Genomic DNA, 15,002 nt, shown 5'->3' with positions numbered 1-15,002 from the left:
CGTGAGTTCGAGCCCTGGGCGAGGCGTATGCTCCCCGTGACGATTTGATAAAAGACATTGCGTCTGAAATCTTTCGTCCTCTACCTCTGATTCATGTGGGGAAGTTGGCAGTTAATTGCTGAGAACAGGTTTATACTGGTACAGAATCCCAGAACACTTGTAAGGGTAATTGTCCGCTGTTACATAAAACGACGTCAAGCCCGAAACACACAAACAAAAATATCCACAGGAGGCTGGTCTCCGTATAACAACACTAGCAAGGAGAAGCTACTGGAATGAGGGTATTGTCTGTATCTAGCACTATCCTCCTGAACTTAACTGACTTAAATATATTCAGGAGGAGTCACCAATATGGACAACTGTTTGCAGTTATTGAATAAACTTACATACAAACAAATTTATTAGATCTAAGTGAGAAGTCATTTATCACTCAGATTACAGATAGGTATAGAGCTTTCTTGGAGACTTAGACCTGACATGAGTTGAATGTAATGATTGCTGAATTTATCTTGCGATTTCTGAATGAATTCTCAATAACCCATACATTTCTTACATATGTCCTGATTGCAGGAAATCTGGCCTGAAGTATTACATTGAACACATACTGCCATAGAATGTAGCAGAATGACCGTTTAATTTTAGTTCTTTAATTTTTTTTCTGGTTTTATAGAGAGGTTTAGGTAATGATTCATTATTACACAATTATATACTTTAAGATCAATATATAGTTTTGTTGATCTGCTTGTAAGTGACACTGACTGTACATGTTGATGGAAGCATAGGTCTATATATAGTAAATACCAACAATGTACTGCATTGAATTTGCGTTTCTGATTTCTTTTATTGCTTACAATTTTGTATCTGACACATACAAATTTGACGCCACCCTGTGAATTTTACAATGGGCCAGATCAATACCACTTCTTCAAGGCATAATCGGTTTTATAGACCTGTGCATGCAGTGCTCAAATGACGTTATTTCAGCAGTGTGTATAGCATTTTTACGCCTTAGTAAATTCACAAAATTGACAGTTTCTCATAAACTGTTAAATATATTGCTGTGAAATCTTGTAGGATGGTTCAAAAACTCAAGTTACACCCCAATGATGAGTCCTGACCCCCTAGTGACCTCGACCTGGAAGATATTAGCATTTTAAGCTTTTTAAATGCCTTTGAAAAGTCACAAAAAATTACAGTTTCTCAAAAACCATTACATCTATTGCTTTGAAGCCTTGTAGGATGGTTCAAAGACTCATTTTATTCCCACATGGTGAGTTCTGCCCGCTCTCCTCCCCCCAGTGACATTGGCCTTGCAGATTGTTTTTATTTGTTTGACGCCTTTGAAAATTCAGACCTTGAAGAAATTAGCATTTTTTACGCCTTTGAAAATTCACAGAAATGACAATTTCCTATAAACAGTTGAATATATTGTTTTGAAATCTTGTAGGATGGTTCAAAAACTCAAGTTACACCCCCATGATGAGTCCTGACCCCCTACTGACCTCGACTTTGAAGAAATTAGCATTTTTTAGTTTTTTGAAACGCCTTTGAAAAGTCACAAAACTTACAGTGTCTTAAAAACCGTTACATATATTGCATTGAAACATTGTATGATGGTTTCAAAAACTCATTTTAAACCTCCATGGTGAGTCCTGACCCCTAGTGACATCGACCTTGAAGAAATTAGCATTTTTTTTATTTTTTTGAAATGCCTTTGAAAAGTCACAAAAATGACAATTTTTCCAAAACCGTTTCATAGATTCCTTTGAAACCTTGTAGGATTGTTCAAAAACTCATTTTACATCCCATGGTCATGATGGTGAGTCCTTGTGCACCTCCACTTATTAAAATCGTAACTTTTGCAATAGTTTTAAAGATATAATGTGATTATAAAACCCCTTAGCACGAGTCCAATTGCCACTGGGCGAGACACTGGCCTTGTTATACCCAGTAAACATATTCTAGGAGTGGAGTTAATATGTCTGTTCAACTGTCCATCCATGTCCATCCATCCCTGCACCTTTAGTAACTCTTCAAATTATTGGTAGATTGAGATCATTTTTGATGCACATGTATATGGTATTAGATATTTACAACTGAAATTGTCTATTTACTCTTAAACTTACAGATAAAGAAAGCAAGTACATATTCACAAGAAACTGAAAAGTCGGTAGACCTGAGAGAGAAAGATTATGAAGAACACAGCAGCGGCAGCAGTAGTAGTAGTTCTGATACTTGCAGTTATCACTTTGGACATGGTAACATTGACAGCCTTTCGGATGAAGAGAGTCCGGTAGAGAGCAGCTGTATACAGCAGTTAAGGGCAGTACTAACATATGATGATGGCACGTTAAATTTGCTTCACCATTACATCCTGTGGTTTGCTTTGAAAGCCGGTGGGGTAGACTGTAATGATGAGTTTTATAAAGGTCTTTATTTTAAATTATTCATTCATACATTTCAGTCAATCCCGCGTATACAGACCACACGTGAGAGAGCCAAAAATAGTCTTTATTATATCAGCTGTTATGAGGGGAGATATATTGATTTTCTGCTGTCTGTCAACTGACTGTCCATCTGTCACAAAAGTTTTTCTGGAATAATCTGAAACTATACAAACTTTGTAGAAAGATTTAGTAGCTAGGCTAGATTTTCATGTTATCAGCATTTTCCATTTGAATGATTTTGGAAGAGTTATGACTCTTTACTTAAAGGTCATTTAGTGGAAGCTAGACTTAAGCGATCCAAATTTCGTCGATGGTGACGGCGGCAGCGTTAACAACTGGGTAAAAAGGTTACATATATTTCTTTTAAACCTTAAAGGATGATTTAGAACCTAATTTTATACCTCCATGGTGAGCCCTGATCCACCCAGTGACATTGACCTTGAAGAAATTAGCATAATATATTGGACAAGGGTGACTTTTTGTCATAATTTTCAAGTTTGTTTTGTCAGAGTTATGGCCCTTTTCAGACTTTTAGAAAAATGTGGATGTCTGTTTGATACACTTGAAGGATGAATGGATTGTATATATTTTTAACAGACAAGTACATAATTACAAAATACATGTTCGCTTTCGGTTACAATCCATCAAGTCTTAGCAGATTTATGGCTCCTTTCTAACATAAAAAATTCAAAAATGTTCATGTCAGTTTGATAACACTGGAATGGATAAATGGATTAAATACATTAGTTGCACACAGGTACACGATTATAAAATACAGGCCAAGTTTTTTTTTATTCTTGTGTGTGTGTGTGTGCGGGGGGGGGGGGGGGGATTGTGGTCAACTTTTAACTTAAAATTTGTATAACAGGTCTCTATTTCGTACAGGAAGACAATGTTAAGTAGGTATTAGATGGTCTGCTGAGAGCTAGACAGTTCTAGTTGGATACAATTTGTCTGGGCTACTTCTCCGATGCAACCAATCGGATATCAATGAAATTTATAAGACTGATTATTACCAAGTCTAGTTGTGCATAGTTTATGTGTTTTTTGTTTTCTTGCTTTCAATAATTTTGGTGGGTTAATAGGCATCCTTGTCCACTTATTGGGTCTATTATAACAATACATAGACCCAATATATATATAATGGGCTACTTTGGAGCTGTAAATCTATTTGACCTTGGTTTGTCAGAAATGCCATATTTCACAATTTCTTCTTTTTTTGCACTTGAGCTTGAGCTCCTTTATTTCTGAATCAGTCCTAAATCATACTTGAGAAGTGGTAGTGGGGTGTGTGTGTGTGTGTGTGGGGGGGGGGGGGGGGTCAAAAAGAAATTTGACAACTCTTGTATCATCTTACAAGGTGGTGAAATAAACTGAAAATGTGTTTATGCAATGTAAGTCTTGGACTACTACACATAGTATGCGAGTCCACGTGTATGCTGTATTTAGGTTAGGTTTTTGAACTTGTCCTTGATACAAAATCAGTGTTATTCAGGTGAGTGATATAGGATTACCATGGCTCTTATTTTTTTGCTGATGTTGGTAAGTCATTGTTACCTTTAACAATTAACCTTTCTACTTTCCCCAAAAATTATTAGCTTATCTCTGAACACATGTTATTGTGATATGGCCAGATGTTGCACATTCTTTGGTCATGCCATTTAAATGAAGCAGTATGGGGAGACATGCACTTTTTTCACAAGCAAGGTCTAGTTTGCAGGTGTTGTTTTACATGCAGGTGTTTTTACAAGCTGGAATATACAGCAAACTAGAAGTTAGATTTTGAGTCTTTAAAGTTTTGTGGTCTCCTTTCTCAGAGGTTGTCTTTAGCACAGGATTTACCGCATTTTATATGTTGTGACACAGAAGTCTCAAGTGTATGGTATTGATAATAAATATGATACAAGCTTTCTGTTATGCCATTTTTCTATACACGTACTTACAACATGTAAAGTTGGATGTAAAAATATAAATTCGAACGGAGGTGTTGTCTAAGAACTTATTGTACCATGCTTAAACTTTCATATGTATAACACGTTTTTCAGCAAAATTAGTGTTCAATGAAAGCACTAGACTGAGTCTTCAAGTAAGTTTTAAATTTTGTTCACAGAGACAGTTGATGCCAAGACAAAATTGGACGGCAGACTGGAGGTGGTGATGAATATATGTCAGAGTCAGGCTTGGGGAGTCAACTTTAGAGTAAGCTCACAATTTCCTATCAGTGACAGCATTACACTTGAAATCTACAAATGTGTAATGTTATTATGACCAGTTACATGCTTTTTGCATTTCTAGCTCGACTATTCGAAGAATAAGGAGAGCTATCCTACTCACCATGGCGTAGGCATCGACGTCACAACTTGGTTAAGTTTTTGTAACCAGTCCACATTTTTACAAAACCGTTTTAGAGGAGAAATAAGATGAAGTAACATCTCTTGACCATGACATCAGTATCAGTTTGATCAGCATTACTGTGAACACCATTACTATTACCAAGGTTTGTCCTGATTTGTATTTTTGCAGTTTCACTGTCTCCGACATCTCTTGTTTCTTACAACTTTAGCTTAAAGTTTTGATGCACTTTCACTCTATCTCAGTTTTAACTAAATTGATTTGATTAAAGCTTGAAAGTAGTTGTCAGATATCATCACAGAAATCACATAACTTATGATCCATAACTCCAGCTCAAATATTCCGTGAAATATGCCCCTTTTAAGGAGAGCACAAATTAGAGATCACAGCATCTTGAGTTTAGTCCCATGGGCAAGACATTTGTTTCCTATGATGATTTGAATAATGACATTGTGTGAAAGTCATTTCATCCTAAACTTTGATTTATATGGAGAAATTAGCAGTTACTTTAATATAACAAAGAAGTACTGGTACAAAATCAAGGTACACCGGTTAGTTTAACTGAACTCCGTTACATTCTGGTACTTAAAGTACTGTTGAAACTCAACGCTAAACCAAAAACAAACAAATCACCACTAATGTCATATGACACAAGTTGCATCACTCTAACAGAAATATTCCTTTATTTGTATCCCTTTTGTACTTTGAAAGTCTGGTTAATGTTTTTAACTTTCCAACAGTAGCTCTAGTTTCCCCAGATATGATAGTGGTCTTATTGTAACATTAAGCATTTAAATAGTCAAGCATGTTGTTTCCTCCGAGAGCTCTTGCTTAAAATGGATGAGATATTACTTTATTATTTAAAGAGTAATGAATTTCTATTTCAAATTTAGACAAGATTTAGATGCAGTGTTCTTGCTTTGGATCATAAACCGTGAAAGAGATTTATTTCTCAAGGGTTCTATTTTCAGAAAGATGTAAAGACCTATCCAGAATTTAATGAGCATGTAAAACGTGAAGATGTGAGTGGAGGTGATATGCTACACTTAGGGAATTGTGAGGTAATGTGTTAATATAAAAACGGTTCAGAGATTTGTGCCAATCGGGACTATAGCTCACTTCTCTGACTGCACATTCAACCGCCACAAAAAATCGCTCCATTTTTTGCCAGAATCAAAAACAAATAGTTTTTTTTTTTTGAAAATCAGTTTCTGCTCGCTTCAGTTTTTGCAGACAGATTTTAAAATTTCAGGGCGGGCGTTTTTTTCACTGTTTAGGGGTCTTATTGTCACTGTGAAGAGACAGTAATTCATAAAATCTAATACTTTTACTCATAATTGACCATTAAAACACCAGAAGAACATGTTTGAGGCCCTGTGTTGCCCCAGTTTGCAAAATTGACAGCCGAAATGACAGCAAGATTGTGTAAATAAATCTTGGAAAGATCACTATCATATGAAAAGTTGTCTTTTTTTTCTCAAGATGAACATCAATATCTCATTATTTAAAACAGTGTCATCTAATAATGGATAGTGATTAGAACAACGTTTTGCTGCGATCCTTAAAATTATACACATATGTCAGCCAGCAGTAACTAGGTAGTACTTAAATGATGAACAGGCGGTATAATTCAGTTTGGTTTCACAACCAGTGTTACATCATAAATAATGAATTGTTGAAATAACTTTGATTTTAAGGAATGGTAAAATGCTTCTATTAGCTATGTAAAATGAACATAATTTTCTGGCGAAGAAGGGGTACGCACATGGAACTTTATTAGGGCAAAGGAATCCTAAAGAGCACAATCTAACAATCCAAGAAACCATGCATTAAAGGCTTACTCTGTTATTTTTCATGTAGACTTGAAATACAAGAATATTATATACATGTCACTGTTTATAGATCCTTTTTCAGATTTATTTAATGGGTACCATCAGATCAAAAAGAAACTGAGAATGATATTGCATTTATTGTTAAGACTTGCATCATCAGAAGTAAGCCTTTCCTTATCTGCTTAAGTTAAATGTGAAAATCAAAGAACAGCAGAAAGTGCAAAATTTGTCATTGAATTTATAAGTGAATTGGGCCATCAGTGGATGAGGGATTTTCTTGTATATGGTGAAATTGCATTGAAAGTTGACAGACACTATGATATATAGGCCATGAGTACCTAATGTACTGGTGAGGTGATTGCAGTATTTTCCATATATATAATGATTTCTGTTATACACTACATGAGAGTAACAGCTTTCTTATTCCTATGTAGTGACATAGAATCTAAGGCAAAACCCTGTGGCCAGGGTATTGGTTTGCCTAGGATACAAACTTAGCGAACACATTAGTCCTATACACTAGAAATATTGTCAAATTGCCAGATTTTCTTGTATCCGCCTGATATCACTCCAGTTTGTTTAAATGTCTAAATGTTTGTAAATATTACAATGTAGCGCGACCCTGTAAACATAGATATATTTGAATCAGGTGTCGAGTGGCTGCCATGTATTTTGGAAACAGTTTGTCATTAAACCTTCAACATTTAAAGATCTTTGGTTCTTTTATGTATTTTCAAGCCATTTTGATATGGTTTTGTAGTGCTTATTGATTTTTGTGACAAGGTTTTATATTTTTTTCTTCAAATCGCCCCTCGCCCGCTCCAAAAATAGGTGAAATCCAAAAACAAATATTTTTATTTTTATTTCGCTCGCCCGGTCCTAAATTTTTTGGAAAAAAAATCCGATGACCAAGATATTCATTTGGTGTGGCCTAATCGATGATTTAACAAACAAGTAGCAAATTTACTCTTACCTCTGTTTAGTCAAATTTCATTCAGCGTCACGTACCGGTGCCTGATAGCAGTAACTGGAAAGCACAACATCTCCCGTCTAAGAGCATTGGCGCAGCTGTATTTTTATAAGGAGCTGCTATTCACTGACAGGATTTGATTAGACAAAACGTTTCTGAGGAGAGATCCAGGTCAATATCTTGCAATTTTCATTTGCCAGTTATTTTATGAATGTTTCAAGTAAACTTTTATGGACAAATCAAGCCAATCTACATGTAACACTTTGCTATATACCATTTTTTTCATGTATATACTTAATAGCTGTTTTCTCTACAGATTTTATGTGGAATAAGCTAAACGCACATATGTTCACCTGATGAATATATTACCTGCAGCAAATTAAAACATTTTACTCATTTTATATGATTTTCAGCATACACTTTATGTTTTGTTGGGAATCGTTAATGATTAAGCAAATTTTCAGATGAATCTCAGTTGGACATAAGACTAATATCATACTGAAATGAATTGAAAGAGCTATTTATGTCTGGACTAGATGATAAATTGCTGCACTGTGAAATGAGAGGTTGCGAGTTTAAGTTCCTGTTCCTCCAACTAAAATTGCTAACATCATTTCAAATGGGGTCTCTGTGGTCGTATGGTTAATGTTTCTGACTTCAAATGACTTGCCCTTTATTGCCTTGGGTGGTTCTATCCATGTGCCCGCTTGTGCTTGAAATAATGCAAGAAGGGCCAAATTGGGTCTTCAAAAGCTGGAAAGTTGCCATAGGATATGTAATTGAGTCAGTATGATATTAAACCCAACAAAAGCATAAAGCCGTTCACAGAGAGGGTGAGATTTTGTGCTAGTACGGTAAATACATGTATATAGATATGTTCATGTACACTTACTGAAACCTGCAGAGATCGCCGTTTCGTTAGAGTTACTCCCCTTATGTTTTTGAACTTAAACAACAAAACGTTCCGATTGTCACAAAATAAAGCAAAATGAACAATACTTAAAGCATAGTCAAATTACGTTCGCACCCGGGAACTGAAAGGTATATCGCATGGGTACTGTTGGCATGTAGACATTTTTCCATGTCTGTTTTGGATGAAAAATTACAGAACGTCGTGAAATGTAGCGCTGCCGAATTGAATTACTTTATTTAATTAATGTTATAGTAAATGGGTGCTGGAACAATTTTCCGAGTACCCAGGCTCATTAATTATTTCCTCTGACATACATTACGCATGACATTGGGCCATTTGTATTACATAGACAAGTATATGGTAGATTTTGTGTACCAACACCATTATAAATGATTTCAAGGGACAAAACTCTGACTCTTCTAAATCATCATAAAAAGGGTAGTGTTATTATCTTTCGGCTTATAAAATCGAAAGTTCGGTGTACAGCATCTGACTAAAGTACTTATGTCAGATTGTGTGTACAGTTTTTTGCACATCTTGTAATATGATTGCTTTCTAGAAGTATCACCGTGTCTACTTGTCTTATATGTTGATTATGAAGTATCTCTGAATGCTACTACACAATATTTACTATTTACATAAATTATTTGCAGTGTCTATAATTACAGAAGTTATGGACTATTTCAAACTTATGTTTTTCAATATTGCAAACAACAGTTTAACCATTATTGATATGTATAACTTAAGCGACGTCATTATTGATAACGTCGTTGCCTGACGGCTACGTAATAAGCAACATTCTCCTGAAGATCCATGTTAATGGTGAAACCGGCTGAAATTTGTAAGTCATGATTTTACACAATTGATCTACGTAATACCAAAATGGCATTTCCTTCAATCTCTTTCCTCGCCATATGATATACATAATACTTGAAAATAAATAAACTATGTACAAGATGGAAGTCTATAAGTTAAGTAAATAAAACGACTTCACGTGCCTTTCCAACAGTATTTAATAACAAAAAATACATTTGTATACACTGATTGACCGACAGGCGAAACTAGTTCGTATTTTAATAATTTAATACTGTTGGAAAGTCATGTAAAGTCATTTTATTTACCTAATAGACTTAGACTGCTCGCCTAGTTTTTCTTAGACTTTAATTAAAAGGTCACAAACTTTTCGCTTATCAGTCTGTCTAAATATAAAACAACAGAAGAATAGGGAAGTAATTCAATAGTTCTGACATTAAGGTAACAAGGGACGTAATTTTGACGTCAAACAGGGGAGTTAATGATTTTATGACGTAAGTTATTCATCCGTCTCCTGTGAAGTTAAATTTTGGTTTAAAACAGGCAATGAAGTATTTGTATTTTGTAAATCTTGCTGATAAACTGTTCGTTTTCATTTAATAAAATGGATGTTTTTTGTTTAATTGTACTGTGTATGACTTACCTACAGGTAGTTGTTTTACCGATGGACCTCTTATTTGTTGAGAATGAATTGTTCTTCTAGTTTTACAATTGTCTCATGTCTGCCTGATGAGCCGTTAAAGACGGATCTGGTTTGTGACTTTTTTAGAATCAAAGTAAAATTATATATATATATCAAATAAATAAAATGACTTTACATGCCTTTCCAACAGTACTGGTACTGATGATAAAAGCGAACAGAAAATGAGGTTTTTTACCTGTAACTTTTTTTATTTCTTGCATACCGGACTGGCGTTTCCGGTGATTTTACCCATGCGGCAAAACCCATCTGGCACCCCCCATGCCAGATGACTCTCGTGCTGTTAATGACAAGTACTGGTTCATGCACTAATAAGATATTGTTTATGTAAAATATGAAAAAAGCAGGTACCTTGATAGTTTCTCTCCGTTCCTTATAGTATATTTCTCGATTCAAAATACGTTAGTTTACCATAAAAACATAACGTTACGCTACAAACGACAAAACTAAAGTGGAACTTTGTTATTATGCGTAACGCAAAACATCATGACGTCACTTCTGCTTATGGACGTTAATTTCCCGCGCTTTGTGTTCATTCTCCACTTTAAGAAAGAGTGCCAAAAAAGAAATTATTTCTACCTTTGGTAAAATACGGTATGCAAGAAAAATGTCTGCCAGAATAAAATGCTAACATGTATACGATATGCAAGAAAAAATATCAGTCATGTGTTTACGAATCGGATGGAAATATCCGTCCCTCGGCCACCTGCGCATGGGCGGTAATTCGGCAAGCCTCATTACCGCCCAATGCGCAGGTGCCCTCGGGACGGATATTTCTATCCAATTCGTAAACACATGACAGATATTATTATTCTGCAAATCGTCAGCAATGGTCGGTATCAAAATAAAGCTTAACATTTGCTGAAAACTTTACATAAATCAGATTTATATTTAGTAAGCAAACTCAACCGGTTTCACCATTCTGACGGATCTTCAGAAAGATACTAGTATAAGCGACCTTTAATATTTCATCTGACGCTGTAAATTAAAGTGTGTTCACTGGTTCTGCCTCTATGTGGTTTTAGGTTTAGGGAGTACCATGAATAAAGAAGAGGGTAATGATGCCCTTAGTTCGCTTACCAGAGTTTCAGAGCTTAAAAAGGCTAGAGAGTGTGGAACAGGACCATAATATGATGCATGTGTCGAAAGTTCCAGAGGCAGTATAAGTTGATAACATAAATTAGAGTGACAGATGTTGAACAATTCAAACACTGTATGCTTCTTAGGACTTAGAATAGGAGTCGACTTCATAGAAGACATTGTGTCTGAAAACATTCGTCCTCCACCTCTGATTCATGTGGGGGAGATGGCAGTTACTACCGAAGAACAGGTTTGTACTGGTACAGAATCCAGGAATACTTTTAAGGTTAACTGCCCGCCGTTACATGACTGAAATACTGTTGAAAATCGGTGTTAACCCAAAACAAACAAACAAACAAATTTAATATAAAGTGAGACTGGTTGTTATAGTTTGATCATGGGAATGATGATGATCTGTTATATATAATTATGTTTACAGTAAAAGCTATTGTTCGTTATTGTCTTTAGGATGAAAATGTATATCACCAATCATGTAACCGTCATCATTATCTTCATAATTGATACCCTGAAAACCAATTTATCACCCTTGACAGAAAAAAATAATCGAACACTCTAAAAGAAAATAATTGTGCAAATTTCAACCACCGCCATTATTATTAACAACAATAGAAACACCTCTATCACTATAGTCATCATCAACAACAATAACAACAACAAAACGCTATCTTCCGTCGACATCTGTTTTTCATCTTGTTCATCAGCAAAAACATCAGTAGAACTAACGATGATAATGATGATGTAATAACAGATGATGATTATGATGATGATGATACTGATGACAGTGGTGGTGATGACAGCGGTGAATGTGATGATGTGTTAAAGATGATACCGATGTCAATGATAATGATGATTACCGTGTGTTGTTGGCGATGATTGTGAACACGGTGGTAGTGGTGCAGATGATAAGGTTGATGGTTATGGTAGTGATGATGATATTGATAATGTTGTTTCTGCTGGTGATGATAGTGTTTATTATGGTCATTAGTGTCGTTATGGTTGTGTTGATAGTGGTGACGTTAATGATAGTAATGTTGGTATTAAAAATGTAGATGATTATTATTGTTGTGGTGGTGATGATGATAAGTATTATTTATTTATTTATTAGTTTATTAGAGTCTCTATCACATACATACAATAACAATATACATTTACAAACATACATATAATAGTACATAACTGTTCTATATAGAACTATTAGAGACTATACATTATACATTTATTCATCGTTAAAACAATTCTTCTATTAAAACCACTTCTATATACACTAAGATATATTGTACTATCTAAAAGCTTACTGTTATGTACACATGTTCATTATGAAATATGTACTACATGTGAGGACAATATCATGGAGGAACCAAGATTCCGACTCATTCTGCCCCGAAGCATTCATAAGAAGACAACAAACAATCTTGATTCTCCCACAACATTCTCCCACATTACTTGCACAAAAATGTCTGACGCCGTTGTAAAATTAAAAAGCAGGTTTTTGCACAATCTCTTATAATATCATCATTTGTAAACAGAAGTATGAATTTTTCTTCCTCTGTCATATTTCCAAAATCTACATTTAGATGTACAGCTTTTTCAAATAGTAAATTACGTAGATCATTATACATTGGACAAAAGAACAGAGTATGTATTTCATCTTCATTTTTTTTTTTTTTTTGGTTGAGAAATTCTATACTAAATTAAAATTAAAATTATTTGAAAAATGAAAAGGTTACAATGTGGCTAATGTTAATGATGATGATGTTGATTATGATTTAAAAATTAAAACCTGATATGCAGTTATAACAATTCTTTTAAGTCTCACTTCAAAAAGTGCTTCAAGAACACTTTCATCATCACAAATATCAATAATTTTCATCAATAACAACAATATAAATCATCATCATCATCATATACATGCCATTCTTTTTCACTGACAACATTTTAGTGTAAATATCTTCATCACTATCAACATCATCATCAAAACATCCTGTAATCAAAATCATCTCCATCATCACCATCATTATCATCATCGACAGCAGCAGAAACAGCAACAACAGCAGCAATAAAACTAATCAAAACTAAATCATCATAAAGGAGCAGGCATAACTACATGTCATTCTTTACCTCCCTTTCTCAATTAAAAAAAAAAAACATCATCATCAGAGCCATTAACATCATCATCTACATTTTCATCATCAGCATTATCAAAAAACATTTACAAATGTAATACCAGCATACCTCGCATGAACATCATCATTAAATAATGCTACAAAACTACCATAATTATTAATCATCATTATCATCATCATCGTCATCATCAGTAGCTTCGCTCTTTCCAACAACATTCTTGTTCCTCCATTTTCTTTCTTTATGACCTTCATCGTGTAATCAATATATTTGATATGTAAACAAAAATCCCGAAATATATAATTTTGACTCCAAAATTTCACTCCATTTTTTTCACTCCAAGGTCACTCAAAAATCTCACTCCACGACTCCACTCCAAGACTCCATTTTGAGACACATTGAACACAGTCAATAGTCTCGGATTTGCCTTTCGTAATATGTTTGAAGTAGAATGCCCCAAAGTATGACTTACTAATCTGCTTACTATACTGCTTGCAAACGATATAAAAGTTCGTAAGTTCCTAATAAAGTCAACTGCTGGAAGTATCTTGACACGGTCGTCAGTAAAGAAGCATTTTCAATATGGCGGCCGATTAACCGGTTCGGTTCGATTTCATACAAATGTTTAATCGGTTTCAAAATTTTGAAATCCTCCAAGCCCTTCACAAAAAACACATGTGAATAAATTTTATTTCTGCTATATATATTTGACTGATTTTAGATTTAATATGACTTATTTATCTACAAGAAAAATGAAGATTTCCGTAGCGACTTATTTATCTACAAGAAAAAGGAAGATTTCCGTAGCTACTTTGAGAGGTTACGTAGACATTCAATAAAACAATTGAAAATGAAATTTTAGTCCCATTCAAATACAGTAGTCAGTATTAAAAAGTATTTAAGATATACATGCAACAAAATAAACTAGGTTCAAAAGTGAAAGCGAACATTCGATGCTGCAATTATAAATACAGTAACGGATTCAGGCTGAATCAAGACTCAGATCACTACAAGTGTTCGCAGAGCGCAGTTATACATTACGAACCTTTTCTACTATTACTTCCGGTCTATTTCAACTGGCAGATAATCCATGGTATTCAAGCCAACCTTTCAGCTCAAATATTGAATGCTCATTTATATCATTTTAGAGAAACTTCGCCTTTGGAACACGTTTTCTGTCAATTTTTATTGAAAACAGTTTCTCAGAAGCCATCGTGTTTGTTGTGTTTATCACGCGGTATAGTTCGATTTCGTGTTTTGAGCCGTGGCTAATTTATGCAGGACAGTTGATTCGCCAAAAAAGGGTAGGAACGTATATGTGATACATATAGTAAAGCGGTATAAGTTTTTGATGAATGTATATAAGTGCATGGCGCAAAGGATATGGCGTTGGCTTAGCAAACTTGCTTAGCGAGGTTCGAGCCTTGCTTTGTTCCCATTTTTTTACAGATTTTTTTTACCTTTTGTTTCAATAAACATTGCACGAGAAAACTGTGCAGTTCATTGGTTCGATTAGCTAGCTAGTCAAAAATACTTGCCTGGTAGTCTTAGTTACCATGTAATGGCTTCAAAACGTTTAAAATATATAGATAATACTCGCAAAATCATCAAAAATGTTCGTTCATTCTGCATCATCTGACTCAGACTCAGACTCAGAGACTGACAAAGCTGAAGGGTCGTCAACAGATACAGCAAGTGAAGTTGAAATTATATGACATGAATTAAATTGAAATTAAAATGGCAAAATATATTA

At 34.6% G+C, this 15,002-nt stretch overlaps 1 protein-coding gene across 1 annotated transcript in view; it reads left to right on the top strand.

Moving 5' to 3' along the window:
* LOC123551165 (uncharacterized) overlaps window positions 1–10,030 on the top strand; it is a 61,223-nt gene extending 51,193 nt beyond the window's left edge. The window contains exons 14-17 of the mRNA XM_053542091.1: window positions 2,129–2,429; window positions 4,558–4,646; window positions 5,771–5,860; window positions 9,977–10,030. Coding sequence (XP_053398066.1) covers window positions 2,129–2,429; window positions 4,558–4,646; window positions 5,771–5,860; window positions 9,977–10,030 — 534 coding nt within the window. The remainder of the gene's footprint in view (window positions 1–2,128; window positions 2,430–4,557; window positions 4,647–5,770; window positions 5,861–9,976) is intronic.
* Window positions 10,031–15,002: the final 4,972 nt, after the last annotated feature.

Source organism: Mercenaria mercenaria, chromosome 4 (assembly GCF_021730395.1).
Source record: "Mercenaria mercenaria strain notata chromosome 4, MADL_Memer_1, whole genome shotgun sequence".
Taxonomy (NCBI): Eukaryota; Metazoa; Mollusca; class Bivalvia; order Venerida; family Veneridae; genus Mercenaria; species Mercenaria mercenaria.
This window is presented reverse-complemented; position numbering and strand designations above follow the sequence as displayed.